The following is a 25,390-nucleotide window of genomic DNA, read 5'->3' as shown; positions in this document are numbered from 1 at the left end:
AGAGAGAACTTGTGTGGTAAATATCCCTAAAGGATGTGATGTCAGTAATGACACTGTGAAGGTAACAGGAGCAAAAGGAGAGGGGTTTAAAGTCCCTGTTATTAAAAATGTAGTAATTGAAGGGGAAATCAGAATAGGGATGGGAGATGTCTTATTAGTTCCTGGAGCAGGCAGCAACTTATTGGGGAGAGACTTACAGGTGCAACTAGGAACTGGGGTCATACCAGAAGAAGGAAATCGGGGTCATACCAGAAGAAGGAAAGATGACAGTTAAAGTGTTAAAGCTGGGCCAAGAAGATGAGGAAAAGATAAATAAAGAAGTTTGGGATGGGGAAGAAAATGGGGGGGGGGAGCTGAATATTGACCCCATAAGGGTCACGATTGAGAGAGAAGAATGTCCCATACATGTTCATCAGTACCCTATATCATTATAAGGAAGAGAAGGCTTAAAGCCAGTAATAGAAGAACTGATAAAGGATGGGACATTGGAACCTTGTATGTCTCCTCATAATACCCCTATTCTCCCAGTAAAAAAATCTGATTGGAGTTATAGATTAGTACAAGACCTAAGGGAAGTTAACAAGAGAACTCGGACCTGTTACCCAGTAGTACTCTGCGGGGACTGCTGGACTCCAGGACGGTTTGGATGGGTGGTGGTAAAGGATCTCTGAAGCCCGGTCTTTAGAGCATATGGTTTATTGTAAAGGATGAAGGGCCCTGCTAAGAGTTGCTAGCCGCAACTCGTGGCAGGCCCAGGGAGAGCGGGGGGAGAGAGAGAGAGAGAGAGAGAGACAGGTGGGTGTCCCAGCAGGAGGGTCCAAGAGGGAGAGAGCGTCCGGTCCCTCGGCCACACCTTATCAGGGGGCTTCAAGGTGGGCTGGGACAGGACTTGGGCCAATGGGGTTGCAGATACCTGATACTTCAGGGGAGGCTTACAGGTATGGGATGAACCATACATTGGGGGTGAGACAGGACATTCCATTTGACCTTAGGATCTATCAGAAAGGGGGGATTGCTTTCAGCTTAGCTATATTATTGCTTTCGAGATGCTCAGTGATTAAGGTTTGGTATTTCAAACCTTGTTTTCATCTCAATATCTGTATTCTCTGATTCTTTTGCCAGGCCATCATATTTATAGGGCCTTGCTATTTCATCTTCCCCAACATCTCCCCCGTTCTGATGAACAACTAAGATGTTAGATACTGTCTTACTCATTATGTTCTGCACACACTGAAGTATACAGGGTACTGCTACTAAAACTACAATTATCACTATCAGAATAATCAAACCTACTTTACAGAGTTCCTTTAGCCAGGGTGCCAAGCTCCAACCATCAAACAAATTGTCTAGCCAGGATGGATAGACAGATGGTATCAGAGCCTGAAGACTTGGCTAAAGCAACCCAGACATTCGTATTTGATTGACTTACAGGTAAAGCTTCACTACAAGAACTAAAACAAAAGAACAAAAGCAACATGCACGCGCGCAAACGATAAAACTTCATTCTTTTCTTGAGCTGTTCCTGGCAGATCACTTTCTCCTGATGATTCTGCGCAGCTCAGGTCTGGGTGCTTGCTTCTTGGTTTGTAATTGTGGAAGTACTGGCTGATGTGAGGGTGTCAGCGGGCTTCACGCTCTTTGCTGGGACCTTAGATGCAAGGCAGTTAGGATTTCAGTAAGTTTTTGGTCTTGTGCTTCTGCTCGTGCTGCCTGTGCTTTTGCTTGCGCTACCTGTGCTGTAAGAACCCTTTCAATTTTCTCTCCTAGAGTTTCTCCAAGTTCATTTACTTGAACTGTTGCTACATGCTGTGGGCTCCCAATTTTGCTGCAGGCATCAATCATTTCAGGCACTGTAGGTCTTTCTTTTCCCAGGGCTTTGATGACTCTCTTGCATTCCACGTTTGCATTATTTTCAATGATGTCCCGTATCACTATTGGACGGGCTATATCATCACCGCATTGTCTCTCTGCTGCTTGGATCACCCGGTCCACAAATGAGGTGAATGGTTCAGATGACTCTTGACTAATTAGATTGTAGGCTTTTTCAAAAGTTCCTGCAGGCTGAACTTGCAAAAAAGCTTTGCGAGCCATCTTTTTGATGTCATCTAACACCATTCTGGGTAAATTCACTTGATTTTCATTCTGGTCATCCGGTGGGTCACCTATTAGTTTAGACAGGGTGAGGGCACGAAGGTCTGCATCAGTACATTGTCTATAAGTGTTTAGTACCCCTGTAAGCAGTCTCTTCCATTTAAGTTCCCATAGTATATACTGTGAGTCTGTAAGAATTATACCAGCAAGATTTTTACAGTCATTTGGTGTGAGTGTATGTCCTTCCAGGGTACTTTTCAGCAGTTGTCTAAAATATGGGGAGGAGATACCATTGTCCTTTATTGCTTTTCGCAATTCTTTCACCTCATGAGATGGGATAGCTGTCCAAGTTCTGGGACCACCGGCTTGCTGGCTGAATATCACAGGCAGTGCTATAGGGTTTAGGCTTTCCTCTTTGCAAATGTCACGTGTTATTTGATTCCAGTCTGTCAGTTGAAGATTGTCAAAACATTTCTGGGGATTTTCTGAATTTGTGATTGATGCTGGTGACTTTTCAGCATTAAGAGGGTTGGCATTTGGAAATGCAATACAGTTCTCTATGTGTCCTGTATTTGTCAAAGTGGCTGTCACATTCAACCCTCCCCCTTCTCGTTGCATGGTTTGTGTGCTTGGTTGTAGTCCAGTCCTGCTTGGGTCAGGTGCAGGATGCGGTGGCAGCGGCAGGGACGCAGGGGGAGGAGGCACGGTACCCAGTGACGATGGAGGCATGTGAAGGGCAGCTGGAGGCTGCGTCTGCGCAGGGGCTGCTGATGGCTGTAGCGTTGGAGTTTCCAGAGGCTGTGCGAAGCGCGCTGCAGTGGGGGCTACTTGTGATGAGGCTGTAGCAGACTCCGGCTGGGCTGGTGGTGTGGGCGGAGACACTTGTAGATGCGTGATCCCGGAAGTTGTGGCGACGCGGGCTGGTGTCCTGCGGCTGGAATTGGGCGTGGTGGTGCTGGCGTGGGAGGGCACAGTGATGTCGGCTGGGGGTAGACTGCAGCATGGAGTGTGTGGGAACCGGGAGGCTGGATCAAAGGCGTGGCGGAGGCGGCGTGGGGGGGCGGCAGTGTCGCGGTGTGAGGCAGGACTTCTGAGGGTTGCAGGGACTGCGCATGCGGGGGGCGTGTCACGGGGTCCGCGTGGTGAGGCATCATGGCGGCCGCCTCGGGGAGCGCAGCAGGGACCGCGTCTGTGGCCACAGAAGGGAATGGCAGGGCGTCGCCGCCCGCAGGGGGTGGCAGCGCCGTGGCGTTAAGCCCCGAAGCGCCACTACGCGATGGGGGCGGGTCGGGTCGCGGCGGCGCCGCGGCGCTCCGAGCCGGCAGCAGCGCCGCAAACAGAGGTGCACTGGGGGGCACAGGGGCAGAGGGCTGGGCCGCTGCCGCGACCCCGGCGGTGGCCGCGGTCCCCGGCGCAGCTGCAGCGGTGGCAGGAACGGGAGGGCTGGCTAGGGATCGCCGCGGGGCGGGGACAGGGCGTGGAGGGCAAGCCGGCGTCTGTGCCGTGGAGCTGAGCCGCTGGTAGCTCGCAAGCTGGGCTGGGGCAGGGACCGGGCGGTCGGGGAGGCACGGGACCACAGCAGTGGGCATGTCGGAGGGGGGCGGTGACAACGGTGGGGGAGCGACAGCACGGGAGGCACGGGGCGGCTTGGTGGGCTGGACCGCTCCGTCCCGCGGCACAAAGGACGCTGTCGTGGTCAGCACGGTAGATGTGGAATCAGCAAAAGGCACCGGCGGCAAAGAAGCGGCGGATGCCTGTGGGATGTCAGGCAGCGCCAGCGCCGCGGCAGCGAGGGGAACATGCGCTGCTTGCAGAAACGTGGCCGCGTGACTCTGCAGGAGGCCGGCGATGGCGGCAGCCACAGACGCACAGCACATGGCTGGGGGAGCGGCGGGACTCGCGGGGGGGAGTGGGGGTACAGCCGGGGCCACGGGGGGAGGGGGGGCCGGGGCCGGTGCAGCACCAGCAGCGGGGGGTGTAGGCGGGCTTGCTGGGGCGGAGGCGGGGGAGGGGCCCGACCTGGAGGGGGGGGGCGAACCGCGGCAACCGGAACGGCAGAGGTGAGTGGAGTGGGGGATGTGGGGATGGAGGGAGCGGCGGGAGGGGCCGCAGGGTCCGGTGGGGGGGCTGGGGCAACGGACGCCGCGACCGCGAGGGCAGGGGGAGGGGCCGCGGGGTCCGGTGGGGGGGCCGGGGCAACGGACGCCGCGATCACGAGGGCGGGGGGAGGGGCCGCGGACGCCGCAGCCGTGTGGCGTGGGGGGGAGGTGGGGGGTGTGCCCCGCTGCGGACTTGCGGCAGCATGGAGGGGAGTTTCAGGGACAGCATGGTCTGGCTGAGCGGCTGCCGCAGGCTTTTGCTGTGCAGCAAACAGCTCAACCAAGGCTCTGCACGCCGGGAGAAGGTGAACGCCAGTCAAATCCCGGCGTGAAATGTCATTAAAGAGTCTATTTCCAACTGAGTCCCAAAAGTCTCTGGTAAAGACGGCTGAACGGTCTGCATTCGGGAAATTAACTAGAGTCCATTCTAAAAGGTTTTTTAACTCTTGCTTAGGTAAAGTACTGTTACTGCAGCGTAAAGAATGCTTAAGTTCCTTATAGAGATCCCGATCAGGGGCAGAGTGGGATTGTCCTATTTTTACACCAGTGTAGCTCACCTCGATATCGCAGGGGCAGGGTCCTCACTCAGAACTCCGACGTGGGGGGCTGGCCAGGCACTCCAGTCGGCGCTCAGGACTCTGCTTGAGGTCCCCCTCAGAGCTCCGGTTTCAGGCGTCACTCAGGAACGTCTTTCCGTGCTCGGGGCCTCCAGACTCCACTCAGAGCTTCAGTGCGGGCATTGCAGAGCAGTGCTCGCCTGTGCTCGGTGCACGTGGCGGGGTGCCACGGCGAGGTTCCTCAGAGAGCTCTAGGTAGCTGCCGCGCAGCAGCGGCCGCCTATGCTCAAGGATTGCCAGGCGAATTCCTCTGAGAGCTACAGGTACTCGCTACCTTGTAACGAATCCCCGTGCTCGAGGATTGCCTCGGCAAAGTTATAGAGCTCTGGCTTTCACGCTGCCCAGCAATGATACGCCGTGCTCATGACACTGATTAGGAGGCTACAACTGGTTATTTAGTTACCGTCCATGGAGAAGTCTCCCACAGGTAGAAGAGCTGAAGAGGTCTTCAGACACGTGGGGTTGCCAGTCTGTGGGGGTTGGTCTTCCTCGTTGGGCGCCAATCTGCGGGGACTGCTGGACTCCAGGACGGTTTGGATGGGTGGTGGTGAAGGATCTCTGAAGCCCGGTCTTTAGAGCATATGGTTTATTGTAAAGGATGAAGGGCCCTGCTTAGAGTTGCTAGCCGCAACTCGTGGCAGGCCCAGGGAGAGCGGGGGGAGAGAGAGAGAGAGAGAGAGAGCCAGGTGGGTGTCCCAGCAGGAGGGTCCACGAGAGAGAGAGCGTCCGGTCCCTCGGCCACACCTTATCAGGGGGCTTCAAGGTGGGCTGGGACAGGACTTGGGCCAATGGGGTTGCAGATACCTGATACTTCAGGGGAGGCTTACAGGTATGGGATGAACCATACATTGGGGGGTGAGACAGGACATTCCATTTGACCTTAGGATCTATCAGAAAGGGGGGATTGCTTTCAGCTTAGCTATATTATTGCTTTCGAGATGCTCAGTGATTAAGGTTTGGTATTTCAAACCTTGTTTTCATCTCAATATCTGTATTCTCTGATTCTTTTGCCAGGCCATCATATTTATAGGGCCTTGCTATTTCATCTTCCACAACAGTACTCAATCCCTATACTCTTTTAAGTAAAGTCCCACCCCAGCATAAGTGGTTTAGTGTGGTAGATCTTAAAGATGCTTTTTGGACTTGCCCATTATCAGGGGGAAGCCGAAATATTTTTGCCTTTGAGTGGGAGGATCCAAATACTGGGAGAAAACAGCAACTAAGATGGACAAAGTTATCACAGGGATTTACAGAATCTCCAAACCTATTTGGACAAGCTTTAGAATAAATATTACAAACTTTCTCCACTCCTCCTGGAATACAAATTACCCAATATGTGGATGATCTTTTACTATCAGGAGAAGCTGAAGTTGAAGTAAGGGAGGCTACTATAAAACTTTTGAATTTTCTTGGGGAAAAAGGATTAAGAGTATCAAAAGGGAAGCTACAATTTGTGGAACCAGAAGTAAATTATCTCGCCCACTTAATAAGCAAAGGTAGCCGAAAGCTAAATCCTGAGAGGATTGCGGGGATTTTATCTCTTCTCCCTCCATCTACAAAGAAGGAAATTAGAAGGAAGTTAGAAGGCTGCTCAGATTATTGGGATGTTGTAGATTATGGATAGAAGGGTACACACAGGCAGTAAAATTTTTATATGAAAAATTGACAGAGGGAAATTATATAAATTGGACTAGGGAAGATGACAATAAATTAGAAGAACTGAAGTTGAAACTAGCCTTGGTACCAGCTTTGAGCTTACCTTCATTAGAAAAGCCCTTTCATCTCTATGTGAATGTGGAAGGTGGAGTAGCTCATGGAGTTTTAGTCCAGGAGTGGGGGGGAATAAAAAGACCAATAGCATATTTATCAAAATTGTTGGATCCAGTGAGCCATGGCTGGCCAGTTTATATTCAGGCTATAGCAGCTACTGCTATTTTGGTGGAGGAAAGCCGTAAACTTACTTTTGGAAGTAAACAAATTGTGTATACACCTCATGCAGTCTGAAATGAGTTAAATCAAAAAGCTGAAAAATGGTTAACAGATTCTAGGATATTAAAATATGAAGCTATTTTGATAAACAGTGATGACTTAACAGTAGAAGTAAACAAAAGTTTGAATCCAGCACAATTTTTATATGGGGAACCAAAAAAGTAATTTAACACATAATTGTTTAGAAATTATACAAAACCAAACTAAAGTTTGAGAAGATCTAGCAGACCAAGCCCTCCCAGAAGGGGAAACAATATATGCTGATGGTTCATCCAGATGCATAAAAGAAAAAAGAATGTCAGGATATGCATTGGTTGATGGGCAAAAGATGCAGACCATTGAAAAAGGAAAATTACCTTCAAATGGGTCGGCTCAGTCTCGTGAATTATATGCTCTAAAAAGAGCATTGGAATATTTAGCACATAAGAAAGGAACCATATATACTGATTCAAAGTATGCTTTTGGGGTAGTACACACATTTGGAAAAATTTGGGAAGAAAGGGGGTTACTAAACTCAAAAGGAAAGGGACTGATACATAAGGGACTCATTTTGGAGGTTTTAAGAGGCATTAAAATTGCCTGAAGAAATAGCTGAAGTACATGTTAAAGGACACCAAAGGGGAATTACTTTAGAAATAAGAGAAAATAATTTGGCAGATCAAGAGGCTAGAGATGCAGCAGAAAATGGGACCAAATGGTTATGTTAATTTTGACCCCAGATAAGGAAGAATTGCAAGTTCCAAAGTTTAGTGAGGCAGAAGAGAGTGAACTAAGTAGGATAGGGGGAGGGAAAGATCAGTTAGGGAAATGGAAACTCCCTGATGGAAGACAATTACTTAATAAGCCACTTACTAGGAAAATATTAGAAGACATGCATCAAAAAACTCATTGGGGTACTCAAGCTCTGTGTGATCACTTTCTAAGGAATTATGGGTGTATTGGGATTTTTGGATTGGCAAAACAAGTAACTGAAAGGTGTATAATTTGTCAAAAGGTAAATAAAAAGGTAATGAGGAAAACAATATTTGGAGGCCGTGAGTTAGCTCTTCGATCATTTCAAAGTATCCAAGTGGACTTTACTGAACTTCCCCAAGTACAGAGATGGACATTTTTATTAGTAATAATAGACCAAATAACTCATTGAGTGGAAGCTATTCCTGCTGTCAGAGCCACAGCCAATGTAGTATGTAAAACCCTTTTGGAACAAATTATTCCCAGATATGGAATGGTTAATAGGATAGACTCAGAGGAACACATTTTACGTCAAGTCTTACAGTAAATAACTCAAGCTTTGGGAATAAAATGGGAATTACATACCCCATGGCATCCACAGAGTTCAGACCGGGTAGAGAGGATGAACCAGACTTTAAAGAGAATTTTAACAAAATTAATGATTGAAACCCAAATGTCATGGGTAAAAGGCCTACCTTTGGCTCTATTGAGGGTCCGAACACAACCCAGGTCGGACCTGGGAGTGTCGCCCCATGAGATGATGTTTGGATTACCCTTTCTGACCATCCAACATGAAACTGCTACTTATGAAGTAGGGGAAATAAAAAATATGTCATCACAATTGCAAGAGCGCTTGAAAATTTGCGGATGAAAGAGATAATCCCTCAAACCACACCTTTAGAATTTAAAATTCATAATATCCATCCAGGGGAATGGGTACTAGTGAAAATGTGGAAAGAACAATCTTTAACTCCACAATAGGAAGGTCCTTTTCAGGTACTACTGACCACTGAGGCAGCGATCCAGACCAGGGAATGAGGGTGGATCCACGCCAGCAGAATCAAAGGACCTGTGGAAGAACCTAAGTAGTGGACAATAACATCTAAACCGGGTGATACCAAATTGACTCTCAAGCAGGGACTGGGTGGTAATGAACTGAGAGGACCTAAATGATCCAAGGAATGTATGAAGAATTACACCTAATTGGGAAATAAGGCTGAGCTTATATCAGTGGTTTCAAGTGCTGCCTGGATAAGTCCTGAGACACCTCTGATACCCTCCTTGGGGAGGAATACTTCCACTTCAAACAGGAGGATCAGGACTGTTTTGGACAGAGTTCTCATACTCTGACCTTAGCCTGTGACTTATACAAAGAAGAGGAGGAATTACAACTTCCATCAGTGCCATATCGTATACCCTATTTGATTCATCCAAGTACCAGACATGGGTTAAATGTAAATGTTTAAATTGTGGGAAAAATTGGTGTTGTAGTTCACACAATCGACACTCTCCTTGCAGGAAGTGTCGAGTGCCAAATCTATCCTCTATCCAGGTAGAACTCAAAACTGAAATAATAACTTTGTTTTGTGGATAGGAATTATTAGTGCCTGTTGAATGGGAAATACCTGAGGAACAGTGGGAAACTACAGTTAAGGAGTGTCAAAAACAATTTGCGTGGAAATTAGCAAAAAGGAAGTAACAAGGAAAAAGAGGGCAAGACTGGATTGGCCGCTGTACTCGCCACCGAGAAGATCACATACAACTTAGCAGGTAGCAACCCCATAGGCATGGGAGGTGGGGGGTATAAGCCATACCAGACCTCTATTATTCCTTTTTCTGTCACTCATTTTTTGTCTTTTCCCTTTTGGGATACCGGCAAAGTCATGTCACAGATCTTACCAAAAGCTGTATATGGAAAGACACCGAGATTCCTTTTTTATTACACACACCCATATCAACAGTCACTATTATAACCCATCCAAATTAGGCAATTGTATACAAAATAGGAAAAAGTACTGGATTGCTGAAAATTTAGGAACAAGTGGTAACAGGTTGGGAAGTAAATGTCCTAAAGGAGAGAGATGGGTTTGTTTCACTTTTACTACTGGGAGTAAGGTCCAAGATTTGGTTAAAGAACAACTGGTAAGCAGAAAGGCAAAACCAGTACAGCAATTAAAATCTGTGCCAATTTCACTTCAATATTTATATATAAAACTTGAACAGCAATTAGAAAAGGAAATAGATACCTCAAGATTGGGGAAAAATCTGTTTGTGGAATTAGGGGAAAGAATAAGTAAGGAACTTAACAGAACCTACTGTTTGGTTTGTGGAGGAGCTTTGATATCAGAAGAATGGCCATGGAAAGGCAGTAGCTTAGGCTCGGTTGAACTCCTTAAATGGAACTAGGCAAATACAAGGGGGGAAAACCAACTAGAAGGGTGTATTTTAAGCTCAACAGTGATAGGAGAGGAATGTCTCTGTCGCACTGGGAAAAATTTTCATCATGAAGTAGGAAAAACTCCTTGTAAGAGATATAAAGTTAGCAATGGAACTTCTACATGGTGGATCCCAGAGGAACCAACTCAGTATTGGACTTGAGGAGAAATGAAAAGAGGAACTGTAAATATAATAACAAAATTGGACTTTTTCAATGTAATGATACAGGCAAAAATCCTTATTCTGGGGTCCCAGAAAAGGAAATTTTTTTTTTCCCAAAATTTTCCTTTTGGGAAAATATAAATCAACAGAAAAATTATTATTGGAAGGCGCCAGATGGCTTATTTTGGATATGTGGAAAGGGGGCATACCCAAGACTCCTCTCTAGTTGGAGAGGGAGTTGCACTTTGGGAATTATACAACCAGAAGTCTTTCTTCTACCAGTACCAAATGGAGATCAATTAGGAGTACCAGTTTATGAGGACCTAAAAAGAAATAAAAGAGACTTGATTGGGAGATCCCAAAAATGGGGAGATGAGGAGTGGCCCCCAGAACACATAGTGGAAACATATGGGCCAACCACCTGGGCACCAGATGGGAGTTGGGGATATCAAATCCCAGTTTATATGCTGAATCATATTGTAAGACTCCAAGCAGTTGTGGAGATAATAACAAATAGAACTGGTCAGGCAACAGAATTAATATCAAGGCAACAAACCCAAACAAGAGCTGCAGTGTATCAAGATAGGTTGGCCTTAGACTATTAGCTGAAGAAGGGGGTAATTGTGGAAAATTTAATACATTAGATTGTTGTTTGAAAATAGATGACAACAGAGATGCCGTCCCAGATATAGTCAATGTTATCAGAAAAATAGCCCATGTACCGGTCCAAAAGTGGGAATCAATGCTAAAAACTAGCTGGTGGGATAATGTATTGGGCATAGAATGGTGGAAGAAGCTAGGCTTCTTCCTTTTATGTGCTATAGCTGGTTTGATATTTCTTCCCAGCTTGATCCCCTGCTTTATTCGGCTAATCACCAGCGTAGTCCAGGGCATGCAAGTGGTAACAATGCCTATAGACCCAAAATTGACTACATCTGGGACTGCACAAAAGATTATGGTGTCAAAGAAACAAAATAATATGGAAGACCCCTTGGAGAAAGCAAAAATTATTTCTGAAGAAAATTAGGAAATAATGGAGGATGGAAAACAAGAAATACTGCTCAAGCCAAATGATTTGCAAAAAGGGAAGAGGAGGGATTGTTATAAATACATATTATGTTGTTAGCTTTTCGCAAATATTAGGATGAATTATATGTATAATGTTAAAATAACTTTGCTTTTATTTCTGCTATTAAAAAAAACTTAGACATAGTAGTAGGGGTAGCTGATATAGTTATGAGTGAACTGTCTATTTGGTCGGGATAACATCCAGTGAACATGTAATGAGGACCCTGCTATTGATATGCCAACTATCAGCATCTGCCATCTGAAGAAAGTATGGACCAAGGCCCAAACTGGAAGTGATAAAGAGAAGGAGCCAAAACCACAGCCAAGAAACACGCATGCTCTAAAAAGGCGGACCCAAGGAGGGGCCATGTAAAATAATTCCTGGAATATGTAAACTAGCTTATGGCTATGCATAAGAATCTATGAATATGCAACAGGCTGATGTAATGGAAAAGGTATTTAAGGGGTATCCCTGAGGGTGAAGGTGTGCTCTTGGCTGAGTGCCAAGACACACCCAGCTGTAATCTTTGCTTTACTGTCTTTGTCTACTATTGTCCTTTATTAAACTGTTTAAATTTTCACAGGAGAGTGAACGTGTTTTTCACACTTTCCCTAATAAACTGTCTTTATCTCAACCCATGAGTTTTCTAGCTTTTACCCTTCCAATTTTCACTCCCATCCCACTGATGGGGGAGTGAGCAAGTGGCTGTGTGAGGCTTGGTTGCTGGCTGGAGTCAAACCACAACAGCTGGCATGGACGAATTTAAGTGGTGCATCTGAATAAAAAACAATTTTACACTAATGATGTCCATTGCAACGCTTTAGGCAGACTATCACCTTGCATGTGTGGGGCTTGGGAGGGACACTGACAAGCACAGCGTGCTTGTTTTTTAAGGCAGTTCACTTTGAAACTATGTATTACAGCCACAAATATCCTGTCCCTGAAGGGGAAATTTTCAATTCAGTCATGAAAATAGGTTTCACTTGATGTAAGGCCAGGACTTCATTCTGCAGCCTGAAGTGGAGCTGTAGGCACCTGTGAATAGCAGCATGGGTACTATTGCAGGGAAGATGCATTAGAGTTTAAAATTATGTACCAGTAAGGCAACTTAGGTGGTTACACATAAATATCCCTTAATCATTATTTCCAGGACCAGTTGCACCATGGCCTAGGACACATTGTGTCGCCCTAATAAGCACCAGGTGTTGTGTGATGTTGAAATCTCTGTTTCAATGTCACCGAGGAACCTTTGGGGTCTGGCCCCCGAGGGTCTCACCCACAACACCACAGCATTCAGGGACCCTACCTATCCCAGTAGGCCGGGCCCGGCGGGAAGGGGACATCACACGGAGAGGACTCCTGAGTACAAGTTGATGTGAGGCTAAGACAAGGAGAGCACTCAATTTCTGCCCCGCCGAGCCGGGCCGGGCCTATCCAGCCGGGCCATCGGCTCGGATGCTTCCGCCATGCCCAACCGAACAGTCCCAAGCACGTCTCCGGAAGCGCTTGCCAGACTATAGCGGAAGCGGGGCGGGGCATAGTCTCTTTGGTGCTAACCCCCGGAGAAGATGGTGAGTGCTGAGGCCTAGGTGCGGCGATATCTGTCATCATCCGCCGCCGTGCTGGGCTCTGTAAGGCCGTGGGCCTCGTCTGGGGTGCGGGGCGGCCCTGCGCCGTGCTGTGGTCGGGCTCGGCGGTGGGGCTGCGCTGCGGGGAGACGAAGCTGGGACCTGAGCCTGAAGGCCTGGCAGTGAGCCCCGTTCCTGGCCTGTGTGGGGGCGCGGGACATCTCGTCCTGGGCGAAGAGGCAGCGATGGGGTATGGGGCTGTGCTACCGCGGGATCTCCTTCGGGGTCCCCTCCGTGCTTGCTGCGGGCCTGGCCGGGACAGCGCTCTTCCCAGGGATGAGAAAGCCTTTCAGATAACGTAGTAAGAGGGAGTTTGATTGGCAAAGCCTCTTGTGAGTGTACGGTTAATCTATGAAAATAAATACATTTCCTCAGGAAAAAGCAGTTTAGTGTTCATTACCGATAAATTTGAGGGAGATGAGAAAGGAGTTGGAGATAACCACTCGGTAGCTTCATTTTATTTCAGCACTGGGCAGGGGAATAGGAATGGCAAAGAGAAGTGTAAGAAACTGATTTCTTAAAATGGAGGATACCTATAAAAGAAACTGAGTTGGTGTTTCAGAGATCAGTGTGCCTCTGCCATGTTTACTGAACTTGGTGAATTTGAGAGTGTTTTTTAGAGAAGCCTCTGTTTTGAGTTACATGACTTTTGAGTGATAGTGATATTTACAATGTGCAATGTCTTGAAATATTTCTCAGACAAAGGGTACATCATCATTTGGTAAGCGACGAAATAAGACACACACCTTGTGCCGTCGGTGTGGGTCCAAGGCGTACCATCTGCAGAAATCTACCTGTGGGAAATGTGGTTACCCTGCTAAGCGTAAGAGAAATTGTAAGTAAGAGCTGAGTTTAAAAACTTGTGGGTTTTTTTGTCGTCTTCAATAATCTGGCTTTTTTCCAACCAAGAAAGAATACTGTATCATCTTGCAGTGTTAGGAACTTTTTTGAAATTAATACTGATTTAACTGTATTTCAGCTAATGTGCAGTATTACTGAATAATAATTTACTTAATTTGTAATTGTTTTTTTCTTCTGTGAAATTGAATAGTTGTGCTATTCAAACGTACCATGCAACTAATTATTTGGTGTAGATGAGTAACAGTAATTTCTGTGTTCTAGATAACTGGAGTGCAAAGGCTAAAAGACGCAACACCACTGGTACTGGTCGCATGAGGCACCTGAAAAGGGTCTACCGTCGATTCAGGTATGACATTTTATTACAAACTAGTGTAATCTGACATCTTCAATGGATTTCACTGAATTATAAAATTCATCATGCAAAGTTAACACTTATTTAGTGTGCTTGATGAGGTATGGTGTTTCTTTTAAAATATATTGTGGAAATAAATTATGTCATATCTTCAAAAGAATATACTGCCAATTATAAAAAGCTCATTCATTGTTAAAACATAGGCTGTATAGCAAACTCTGATGTTTCTGTTAATTGTAGATAGTACAGAACACAGAGGGTATTGTAATAAAGCACTCACATTTGAAAAGGCATACTTTGTATAGCATTACCTCTTTTTGGGAGTCTGAAATTGATGGTTGCACTGAAGTTGGATTTTTCTAAGAAACAATTCTTGAAATGCATTCCAATCCCTTCTTGCCCACAAGAAAAGGATTTAAATACTTCAGTGGCTGCTCTTTAATTTGGAGTACAATTAATAAGTAACATCTGATTCTGAGTTACAGGTTTCTAAAATGTATTATAAAGCTTTGAGTTGTACTTAAAAGGTACTGTACTGTTAAACTTGCTAAGAATTTCTTTCTGTATGACCTCCATGTTCTAAAGCACAGCTCTGTAACTTTTGGCCTGATACACCAGAAAGATGGATGAAAAAGCCAAGCAATTCAAGAGTCTTTTCCTAAAAATGTAGATTGGATTTAATAGTGAAAAGTAAGTCTTTTAAGTCCCGGACCTAGGTGTATTTGAGGGATCCATTAATCTGGGCTTTTTTAGTAAGCATAATCTTTCCCAGAAGCATCCAGAAAACACCTTACAATGTGCATCTGCAGCCTGATTTCTACCAAATGTTGCTGAAGTAGAAATGTCATCTCCAAAAGCAAGCTTAGAGTCGATTTCTGTAAGAAATTGACTTGCACTTCAGTGCTAACAAATGCAAAATCTTTTGCTGAGCTGCTTAGTAGGAACATAAAGTAAGGCATGCCTTCAGTTGGTGTGCTGTATCAGATTCAGTCTTGCAGTGTTTACTCAGTTAATGAAATCTTCCTGTTTGAAGAAGTCATTTACTTCAGCAGAAGAGAAAACCATATTGCTTATTCCAAACAGTTTGTGAACTATGTTTCTTAAGAAAAACCTCTGAACATATGAACTCCATAGTGATTTCAGTGCATTACTGAGAGAAGCTGAAAAAAGCTGGTGAACCTGATCTGAAACATTGCTTCTTGGAAAATAACTTGGAGCAAAAGTCAACCTTTCAAAAAATAATAACCATATTTCTACTTGTAGGAATGGATTCCGTGAGGGAACCACGCCAAAGCCCAAGACAGCAGCTGTTGCAGCCTCCAGTTCATCATAAAGATACATGTATTTGTTAAAATAAATTGTCTTATCCAGAAAATGTCATCTTTTGTACATGTTTTACTTCAGTGAAACATGGTATATTGTGTCTGGCTGAGCTGGAGTTTGTTCCCCCACAGCAGCCCTCCCAGTGCTGTTCTTTGCATTGCGAGCTGGAAAGGTTCTGATAACACACCAGTGTTGTGGCTTCTACTGAGCAGCACTGGCACACCATCAGTGCTGTCTCTCCAACATTCCCCCATTGAGGGGCTGGGAGTGGACAAGATCCTGCGCAGGGACACAACTAGGCCAGCTGACCCAAATTACCCAAAGGGATATTCCATACCATATGACACCAGCTCAGATATAAAAGCTAAGGGAGGGAGGAAGAATGGGGATATTCATTACTTTACCATTCCTTCCAGAGCAACTGTTCTGCGTGCTGAAGCCCTGCTTCCCAGGAAGTGTCTGAACATCACTCGCCAATGGAAAGTAGAGAATAAACCTATTTTTTCTCTTTGCTCATGTGTGCACAAACTTTTGCTTTAGTAAACTGCCTTATCTCAACCTACAAGTTGTTTTCCATCTTATTTTCCCTCCCCTGTCCAGCTGGGAAAGGATGCAATAGAGCAGCTTTGTGGGCACCTGGTGTCCAGCCAAGGTCAACCCACTACAGTCCTTTTTTGGCACACAACATGTGGGATGAGACAAGTGCAGTTAAATTTATATAAATATATAAATCATGCTATAGTAAATAGTAGTTATAAAGTAGCAAGCTCCTGCGGGGGACATGGAGTTTGTCAGCTGCACTCCTTATCTCTATTTTGCTGAGTTTGGGAACATGTTAACACAAACAATGGCTCTATGCTTTGCCCTTACACTGATGGCCTTGTTATGCTGGGGGAACGGTCTTGTGGACAGTGAAGGAATACACTTCCTTCTGCCTGCCTGAGACTGATGTGAAGGCTTTTATAATGCAGCCTCCCGTGGTCATTGCTCATCCTTATGTAAGCTGCTTAATACTGTTAACGATATTAGCTAATACTGTTGGTACACTATGGAGTTCATGGAATCTGGTGTCATCCTGGTGTAAGAGAAAACAAGGTGAGGAGATATTGAAATCTGCCCTGAGGCATCCAGTTCCTGACTGGGAGGGTGGGTGGAAGGGTTTGGGCAGGTTCCTAGGGCAGTTCTCACCTCCCATTACCTGGCACTTTACACCTGAACAGGTAATCAACCCTGACAAACTGACCTGTCAACTGATAGAAGGGTGCCTCGCCTACCCCACTGAAAACCAGCAGCTCCTCACCCTGTACTGAGGCCTGCCTGGCCTGTGCCTACTGAGCCACAGTTCAGTACTCTCAGAGGACTGTAGTTGAGGCAGGAACCCAAACTGCGTTTGAGGATAATAATGGCTGAGATAGGGACCCAAAGAACAACTACAATTATTGCCCCAGTAGTGAAAAAGAAAAAATGGACAAGGCAAGCTACAGGTCCATATAATTGATTAGAAAGGGAGGAAGAAGAAGAGGGTCAGTGGAGAAGGAGGGGTGGAGCTTTCAGCGCTGTGTGTTTAATACCAGTCACGTCATTGCTGGGGGGAGTAGTTCCGGTAGCGAAAAATGCCACAGCCGGAAACAAATGTGGCAATTTTTGACTGGCTCACTTCAGCTAAGAGGCCTGTGGACCCCGGCACCCTGCACCCTGCCGTTTCTCCCCTCTCTTCCCGTCCTTCCAGGATGTTTTTGCAGGATAAGGGGCTGAGGAGAGACAGCAGCGCCGATATCAGCTGAGTCTAGCCGAGCCGAAAAAGGAGTCCAGCGGGGTATTAGGAAGAGGCAGCGAAGCGGCAGAACTGACCCACATACACCCCCAGCACAGTGGACCAGCGGTAGAGGTGGTGCAGGAACCTGGTGCCGAACTGAACAGTGGAAGGAGAGTCAAACCGGTTTGGACAACCAAGCTTCTGGGGGGTTTGTTTAGTCATTGTATTTTTGGTTCATTTGTTATTTTTGTTTGTTTGTTTGAGGTTTTTTTTTGTTTTCTTTGGTGGAGGAGGGGGGTGTTTGGTTACTTTTTTTATTTTGGGATTGGTTTGGTTTTTTCTGGCAGCGGTGGGGGGGAGGGTGTTAAACCGCAGAACTCTTGGCCATATTGCCTTTGTTCTCAGGGCCTACCTGGTGGTCTAGTGCAGGAACAGCAGCTATCTTGTTTTTTCCTGGAGGGTCAGGCTTCAAATCGCCTTTGTTGGTTATACCATTTTCTTTTTGTACAATTGTTTATTATTATTGCTGTGTTTATTGCAAGCCTCTTTAGTAAATTGCGACTCCAATTTCAGTCTTCTTTAGTATTTACTTCAACATTATAGAAAAGGAGGCGGCTCGAGTGGCCTTAATTTCCCCAATGAGTTTTTAAAACCAGGACAAGGGGCAGGATGTGCTCCAGCTGCTGGAGCTGAGATTCCCCTGCAGCCCATGGTGAAGCAGCTGTGCCCCTGCAGCCCACGAAGGTCCACAGGGATGCAGAGATCCACCTGCAGCTGGTGGAGGAGCCCCACGCTGGAGAGTAGCTCATGCTGGAGCAGGTTTCCTGGTAGGACTTGTGACCCCATGGGGGACCCATGCTGGAGCACGCTGTGCCTGAAGGACTGCATCCCATGGAGAGGGACCCACGTGGGAGCAATCTGGGGAGGATTGTTGCCTGTGGAAAGGACTCATGCTAGAGAAGTTTGTGGAGAACTGTCTCCTGTAGGAAGGACCCACCGGGAGGGACCCAGGAGGGACCCACCCCACATTAGACCAGGGGAAGGACTCCTCTCCCTGAGCAGCAGCAGGAACCACGTGTGATGAACTAGTCATAACCCCTATTACCCATATCCATGTGGTTTTAAAGTCGTATTTTACTTCTCATTATCCTGCTCTGATTTTGTTAATAATAAATTAAATTAATTTCTCTAATTTTAGTCTGTTTTGCCCATGATGGTATTTGGTGGGTGATCTCTCTGTCCTTATCTCAACCCATGAATCCTTTGTTATATTTTCTCTCCCATGTCCAGCTGTGGACGGGAGTGATTGAGAGGCTTTGATGGGTGTCTGGCATCCAGCCATGGTCAACCCACTACAGTCTTTTTGGTGCCATCACTCGGATCATGAGGATTTTGAGATAAGGATAGTAATTGGGAGAGGTAATGGACAAAACAAGTACTGAACAATGTTAGAGAGTAGAATGATCATGGGGAATTCCTGTAATTGTGGCAAAGGGAAAAGGGGTGGATTTTGTGTAAGTTGTTCATTTTTGTTCTGTGTTATGATTATGCTATTTTGGTTTTTGTGGGGGGAATTTTTGTCCATGGTCTTCACCATGGGCTGCAAGGAAATCTCAGCTCCAACACCTGGAGCACCTCCTGTCCCTCCTTCTCCACTGACCTTGGTGTCTGCAGGGCTGTTACTCTCACATTCTCACTCTACTCTTCTCTGGCCACAGTTATATCTGCACAAGAACTTTTTTTTTTCTTCTTAAATATGTTATCACAGAGGTGTTACCACCATTTCTAATTGGCCCAGCCTTGGCCAGCTGCCCATTCATCCTGGAGCCAGCTGGCATTGTCTCTGATGGACATGGAGGAAGCTTCCAGCAGCTTCTCACAGAAACCACCCCTGTAGCCCCCCTGCTACCAAAACCTAGCCATGCAAACCCACTACACATTGGGATTCCTGAAAACGCATGTATTTACACATACAAATTCTTGACGGTATGCACTGAAGCAATTAATTAAAAATAATCCCTTAATTGACTTTTCATTGGATAGCACCTCCACCTTGAAAAGGGCCATCATCTCTGTGCTGAATTTAAAAAGAGGGTTGTATGTTACTCACCTTGCCTGCAAGAGAAATGGAATATTGGCACTATGGACTGTGTTTCGTTGTGTCCTAGCACTTAGAGTCAGAATTTATCACAAAGATGGTCACTTGAATAATGGCTCTAAGTGCTGTTCTGGGAGGGAATAGTTTAAGAAGGATTCCCAGGCTGAGACATTGTTCACTGTTTTGTGGCTCTGAAAGGCCTGCAAAAGTATTGCCTATTCAGTGGGTCATTGCTTGTGTAAAAAGAAATTGTCAAGTCTGGAGCACACATACTGCCATACATGAAGGGACTGGAGATTTGTTATTGTTGAGACAGAAGTTACTCAAATGGTCTGGGAAGGTCCATGTGGAAAGCTGACACACAAATAGATCAGAGTTAATTAGTGAAAGGACTGGAGCACAAGTCTTATGAGGAGCAGTTAAGGGAACTGGGGTTGTTTAGCCTGGAGAAAAGGAGGCTCTTTGGGACCTTATAGCTCTCTACAACTACCTGAAAGGAAGTTATAGCTGAGTGGGGGGTTGGGCTCTTCTCCCAGGTAGCAAGTGACAGGATGAGAGAAAATGGGCTCAAGATCCATCAGGGTAGGTTTAGGTTGGATATTAGGGAAAATTTCTTCACTGAAAGGGTGGTCAGGCATTGAAACAAGCTGTCCAGGGCAGTGGTAGAGTCACCATCACTGGAAGTGTTCAAAAAATATGTGAATGTGGTACTTGGGGACATGGTTTAGTGGTGGACTTGGTAGTGCTGGGTTAAGTGTGACTCGATCTTAAAAGTCTTTTCCAAGCTAAATGATTCTAGGATTTTATGCTGGGTGAAAACATTAAATGGTAGGTAGTATGATACAGAAGTCCGTGACTTGGGGGTTGTCCTGGTTTAGGGCAAATTAGGGAGAAAACCTCCAAAAGGGGGCCCCCCCAGAAAGCCAACCCACATGGCCCCTCGCCCCAACCAGTTCGGGAAAAATTTCCTCAGAGAGAAGTGGAAAAACCTGTTTATTTAAACAGGTAAAGCACTCCCCAGCACAAAAAATGAACAATACCAGATGACAAAACTCATTCACCGCTCTGAAGAGATGACAAATTCAGAAAATCTCTCCGGTGGGTGGTCACTCTGTTATCAGTCCCTCCGGCGCTGGGAAAGGCTGCTGCCCAGAGTAGGCCCTGGTAGGCCACAAAGTGTGAGCTCTTGGTGTTTCCCCGGGTCCCAGTCCAGAGCAGGTTTGAACAGTTCCAAGAAAAGGGAAAGAAAACCAGTCCAGGGAAAACTTGGACTGCCTCAGCTCGCTAAATTAAGGAGCATGGTGTTCTGCCCCATCCGTGCCCAGACAACACAGTGGAGTTCTGTGTTCCAGCAGACTGTGGAGGAGTGAGTGCAGGCTGATAACAAAACTCCATGTTTCTTCTTCGCCCCGCCTGAAGCGATATGTGTAATAAATAAATAGACTCCACAACCTGGGGTAGTTATGAAGTGGGTATGTATGTCAGCGCCTGGCACAAGTGAGATAGCTCTCCAAAACTTGTGCCCTGAGCCTCAGTCTGACTCACACCTTTATTCCCAAAGGTGTTCCATATGCAATACATTGCACAACTTTTCCATGCATATACAACTCCTGGCTCCGCCTGTCCTCGCCTCTCACACTAAATAGGTCCACGTCCTTCTGGGCACGCGTGGTTTGCTGTGGTGGTCATATGGGGGGGTCTCTCGGTGGTCCTGAGGCTGAAGATTGTGGTCTTCCTCATGATTGAACTTTTGAACTTTTCTCCTCTGCGCGTGCACTTTCGGTCCTTTGGTGCTTATCTGAGCATGTCTGTCAGTCTTGATAGGCTTGGAGACAGAGGAGCTTCTTTATCTGGGTTCTTTGCCTCCTCTGGTATTGTTCTTTATGCAAGAAGCTTCAGAAATTTGCATTTTCTTATGCTCTTTGTACCAGGCAGAGGTTTCTTAAGTAAAAGGTTAAAATTCAGTACATAACTCTACAAGCTGAAATATAAATGCTTCATTCATTTTGTTAACTTAAGTAAACTCCAAAAATCTCAATTTCACGCCTTTGCTCTCAGAGCCAGTCTTGAAGGCACAGAATATAATATCCAGCATAAACAGAACACACGATTGGGGATAAAAGCATCATAACGTCACCCTAGGACAGGGGTACATTTGAATTATGGATTGGTACCTGATAAACTTGCACCCTACATGGTGTGTTAATGGATCATTCAGCTAGCTTTCAAACTCAGCTTTAAAAAACTGATTGTAAGGTAAAAATTTTAGAAATTTAGAAGGTGGTAATCCCTGCAAGGCTTTAGAGGATTTCAGATGCTTTGGAGAGAAAATACATAACACACACACCCCTCTATTCCTGCCCCCCCCCCAAAAAAAAAACCAAACAACCAACAAACCACCAAAAACTTCTAATTTTTTAAGCTTTGGAGTCTGTTCTATTATTCCTTTGGTTTCATCATGAATTTATAGAAGTAGCATACTGCTTTGTCAATACTGAAGTATTATCAGTCAACAAATGTATCAGCTTGTGCAGATCACTGAAGAAATTTTCAGCCAGGTTTGAAATTGGAGTGCCCTTGACTGCACTTTCTTATATTTTAAATGAAGTATAATTAGTACTTTTGGATAATTGAGTGTATCTACTTAGGCTTTTTCTAAACAAAAAGAAAAATCTTGCCCTGCTGTTCTCTTAGCATGTAACAAATATATTGTACTCACTCTGCTTTTAATTGGTCCTGAGAGTTTGAAAGTAAGTGGTGTCAAAGCTGTTAACTTAAAAATACATTTTGTACATATTGCACATCTATGTATTCACAGGGCTCAGGAGTGCATCTAAAATGTGTTTTTTGATTATATACTGGGAAACAAATGTAAGAGGAAGTAATAATAAATGTCTTTTTGTTACTCTCAGAGTGAGAATAACCCCTCAGAGCACCTTAGAACAGGTCAGCAAGGCACTAAAGGCTTTTTGAACAATAGTACTGTTGGATGGCAGGTGTTCTGACTATGGGTGAGAATGAAAACCTTTGCTTTGCAAAGTCTTATATGATGTTCTTTGTGTAACATGAGATTTTTGTTTTGAGCAGCCTGTGTTGCATTAAGAGTAAGAAATTTGGCAGAAAATAACTCCACTTGCGTTCTAGCTGGTCACAGAGATCAGAGGGGCTGGGTGCAGCTGGGCTTAATTTCTGATTAGAACCAATTTGGTTCTATAGGTCTGGTCCTGTTCAATAGGAACTTCCACAAGCACAGATTTATAAATAGTGCAGTTTACCAGTCTGATGCTATAGGTCTGGTTGCATTCAATAAGAATCTTGTGATTGATCACAGATTCACAAATAGTGGAGTTTATTGAAGCAACAGAAATACAGATTTGGAATAATAATATTGTGTATTGTGTTAACCTGAGTAATAATAATCGTACACAAAATCTTATCAAGAAGGCGTCCCTGCTTGGGAGGAAGGAGGACAGAGGAGAGTAGCCCATCGACTATCTTCAAAGTCTTTTTGGGTCTTCCTCACTAGGTGAAATTTCTACCCTCCTTATATATAGCCCTATCTTATCTTCCTCCTCCTATGTAATGTATAGCATGATCAAAGTTGACAGTTGAGTAGTATTGTCATATATGTGGTACCATGTACTTCATTAAGCTTATTAACATATGCAGGGATGTGTATTTTAATATTTTAATGACCCTTAATCAGGCAAAAGTTACTTTTTTGGCCATGGTGTCAAGTTCCAGTCATATGACTTTGTTCTGTCCTGTGCTGTTAGTTGGAGCCAAAACAGGAGCATCCTATCTCCACAGGACCTTCTTGAGCCAACTCATCCTTTCTTGATGTCAGCTATACAGATATCCATCCACAAAGATAACATATAGGGAATGCAGTGTGGGCTGTAGATAGTACGTCTTATCCCTTGCCTGGATTCTTGGTCATCATCCTACAGCCTGTTATGCTGACCCACAAACATAATATTGCAAAGGCGAGTGATTAATGATTTGCTGCTGCTATGTTAGCTCTTCAGACTAAATTATATTATGCTGTACCACACTGCTGAAAAATGAGCATTTATATAATATACAACATATCAAGGTAATAGTGATTGAAACTTGCAATGGCTTGCAGTCACTTTGAAAACTTACAAACTTCCTTTCAGGGGGAATTTTACCTATACCAAGAATGAATTTTATTAACAGTTTGACAGCTGCTGCATTTTCATCTCCTTTAAAATTCTTGGTGAGGGGCAGGAGATCCGTTAATTTGGGTTACATTAAACCTATTCAAAAGAGCTTAGGTAGCTCACTATTACATGCCAGTCATTGTTGGACTAAAAGCTTTACTAGATACAGATTCTGAAGTGCTTCAGTTCTTTGTAGTATTTTGTTAAATGTTGAAAACTTAACTGCCTCAATGATTTTTCAGTATATAAATGATCTTTTGAGATCTTGTTATAATAATCTTAACTTGAGGATTATGAGTTAGAATTTAACCTCTGCATAGTGTTCACTGGTACTTTAGATCAGCCCCGTTTATGTCCAGGGTCCTATACCTGGGTCACGGCAATCCCAGGCACACCTACAGGTTGGGGGGAAAAGTGATTAAGAGCATCCCTGCAGAGAAGGACTTGGGGGTGATGGGTGATGAAAAACCATGAGCCAGCAGAGTGCTCGCAGCCCAGAAACCAACAGAATCCTGGGCTGGATCCAAAGGAGCATGGCCAGCAGAATGAAGGAGGTGATTCCACCCCTCTGTTCTGCTCCTGTGACACCCCATCTGGAGTACTGAGTACAGTTCTGGTGCCCCTAACATAAGAAGGACATGGAACTGTTGGAGCAAGTCCAGAGATTGACCAACAATGTTGATAAGGGGACTGGAGCACCTCCCTTACAAAGACAGGCTAAGAAAGTTGGAGCTGTTCAGTCTGGAGAAGAAAAGGTTCTGTGGAGACCTCACAGCAACTTCCAGTAGCTAAAAGGGGCTGCAGGGAACTGGAGAGGGACTCTTCATCAGGAACTGCAGTGATAGGACAAGGAGTAATGGGTACAAATTGAAAGAGGGGAATTTGAGTTAGGTATTAGGAAAAAAAATTTTAATGTGTGGCTGGTGAGGCACTGGAACAGGTTGCCCAGAGAAGCTGTGGATGCCCCATCCCTGGAAGTGTTCAAGGCCAGGTTGAATGGGGCTTGCAGCAACCTGGTCCAAGGGAAGGTATCCCTGCCCATGGCAGGGGGATGGAAGTAGATGATCTTTAAGGTCCATTCCAACCCCTTAAAATTCTGTGATTCTGTACAGAACTATTACCACACACAATCTGTAATATGTTTTATGAAATGTTTTTTCATACCATATTTCTTATTAAAGCTTTCATATTTTTTCTTCCATAGTAATGAACAGATGGGTTTTAATTTTTTGTCCCATTAGGTTAGGGAGATGCTTTAACACAAAGACTTTTCAGGTATCCGAATTTGTTTTCCAACTTTCTGTTAAATTCATGACTGTAACAACTAATACTGAATGTTCTCTGAATCATATTTAAGACTATTACTAGAAAAAAATGCTTTTTCAACCATATGCAACACACTGCATTATTAGTGCCTTGAAACCCTGTCTGTATGTGGGTGTTCAGCCATGTCGTGTTTTGACACTGGTCCAATGCCAGGCACCCACAAGAATCGCTCGCTCACCCTCTGTCTAGGTTTGAAAGACAGGTGTCTGCTAGGGACCCCAGGAACCTCACTTGGAATGGAAAATGTAAACCTCCTCCCTCCGAATTATTATAATTTTGAAATTAAGGGGCTCTCAGAAAAAGATATGGGAATAGGAATAACAGTTCTTTATTAGTATGTATAACAAGGCAAATCAACAACAACTATGGCATTAACAACAACCAGGAACCACAAACCCAGTAACAGCCTTCTCGGCCACAGGCATTTTCCCCTTTGGTGCAGTTACTGTCACAGACGGCAGGGGCGCTGGTAACTCCCGGTGGGCAGTCGATCCCGATGCCCCAGCAGGACTGAGGAGCACCAAGCTGGAACGGCAGGAATGAGCAAAAATGTCGGGGTGGTGGACGAGATGTATCAGAAGCTCCGCAGCGGTAGCTGGAACTGCGGGACGTCCCGGCAGGGGAGGAGGTGCGGGGCTACAGCGTGGAGAAACCCAGAGCAGTGCCG

General features: G+C 45.2%; 1 protein-coding gene and 1 non-coding gene across 2 annotated transcripts; both read left to right on the top strand.

The window, feature by feature from the left end:
• Positions 1–12,737: 12,737 nt before the first annotated feature.
• LOC128783020 (60S ribosomal protein L37-like) lies at positions 12,738–15,416 on the top strand. Its single transcript, XM_053933593.1, has 4 exons — positions 12,738–12,766; positions 13,523–13,658; positions 13,946–14,030; positions 15,300–15,416. The coding sequence occupies exons 1-4, from the start codon at positions 12,764–12,766 to the stop codon at positions 15,367–15,369; spliced, it is 294 nt and encodes a 97-aa protein (XP_053789568.1). The 5' UTR covers positions 12,738–12,763; the 3' UTR covers positions 15,370–15,416.
• LOC128783023 (small nucleolar RNA SNORD72) lies at positions 15,118–15,198 on the top strand. The gene has a single exon (XR_008428958.1). It is a non-coding gene; the product is annotated as a small nucleolar RNA SNORD72 (small nucleolar RNA).
• Positions 15,417–25,390: the final 9,974 nt, after the last annotated feature.

Source organism: Vidua chalybeata (genome assembly GCF_026979565.1).
Source record: "Vidua chalybeata isolate OUT-0048 chromosome W unlocalized genomic scaffold, bVidCha1 merged haplotype SUPER_W_unloc_8, whole genome shotgun sequence".
NCBI classification, from domain to species: Eukaryota; Metazoa; Chordata; class Aves; order Passeriformes; family Viduidae; genus Vidua; species Vidua chalybeata.
Note: the sequence above shows the minus strand (reverse complement) of the source record. Positions and strands in the feature narration are given on the sequence as shown.

Excerpts from the sequence above, each read along its gene's own strand:
- LOC128783020 (XM_053933593.1), top strand. Across the intron at positions 13,659-13,945 it reads TGCTAAGCGTAAGAGAAATT|ATAACTGGAGTGCAAAGGCT; the intron begins GTAAGTAAGAGC and ends TCTGTGTTCTAG. Across the intron at positions 14,031-15,299 it reads AGGGTCTACCGTCGATTCAG|GAATGGATTCCGTGAGGGAA; the intron begins GTATGACATTTT and ends TTCTACTTGTAG.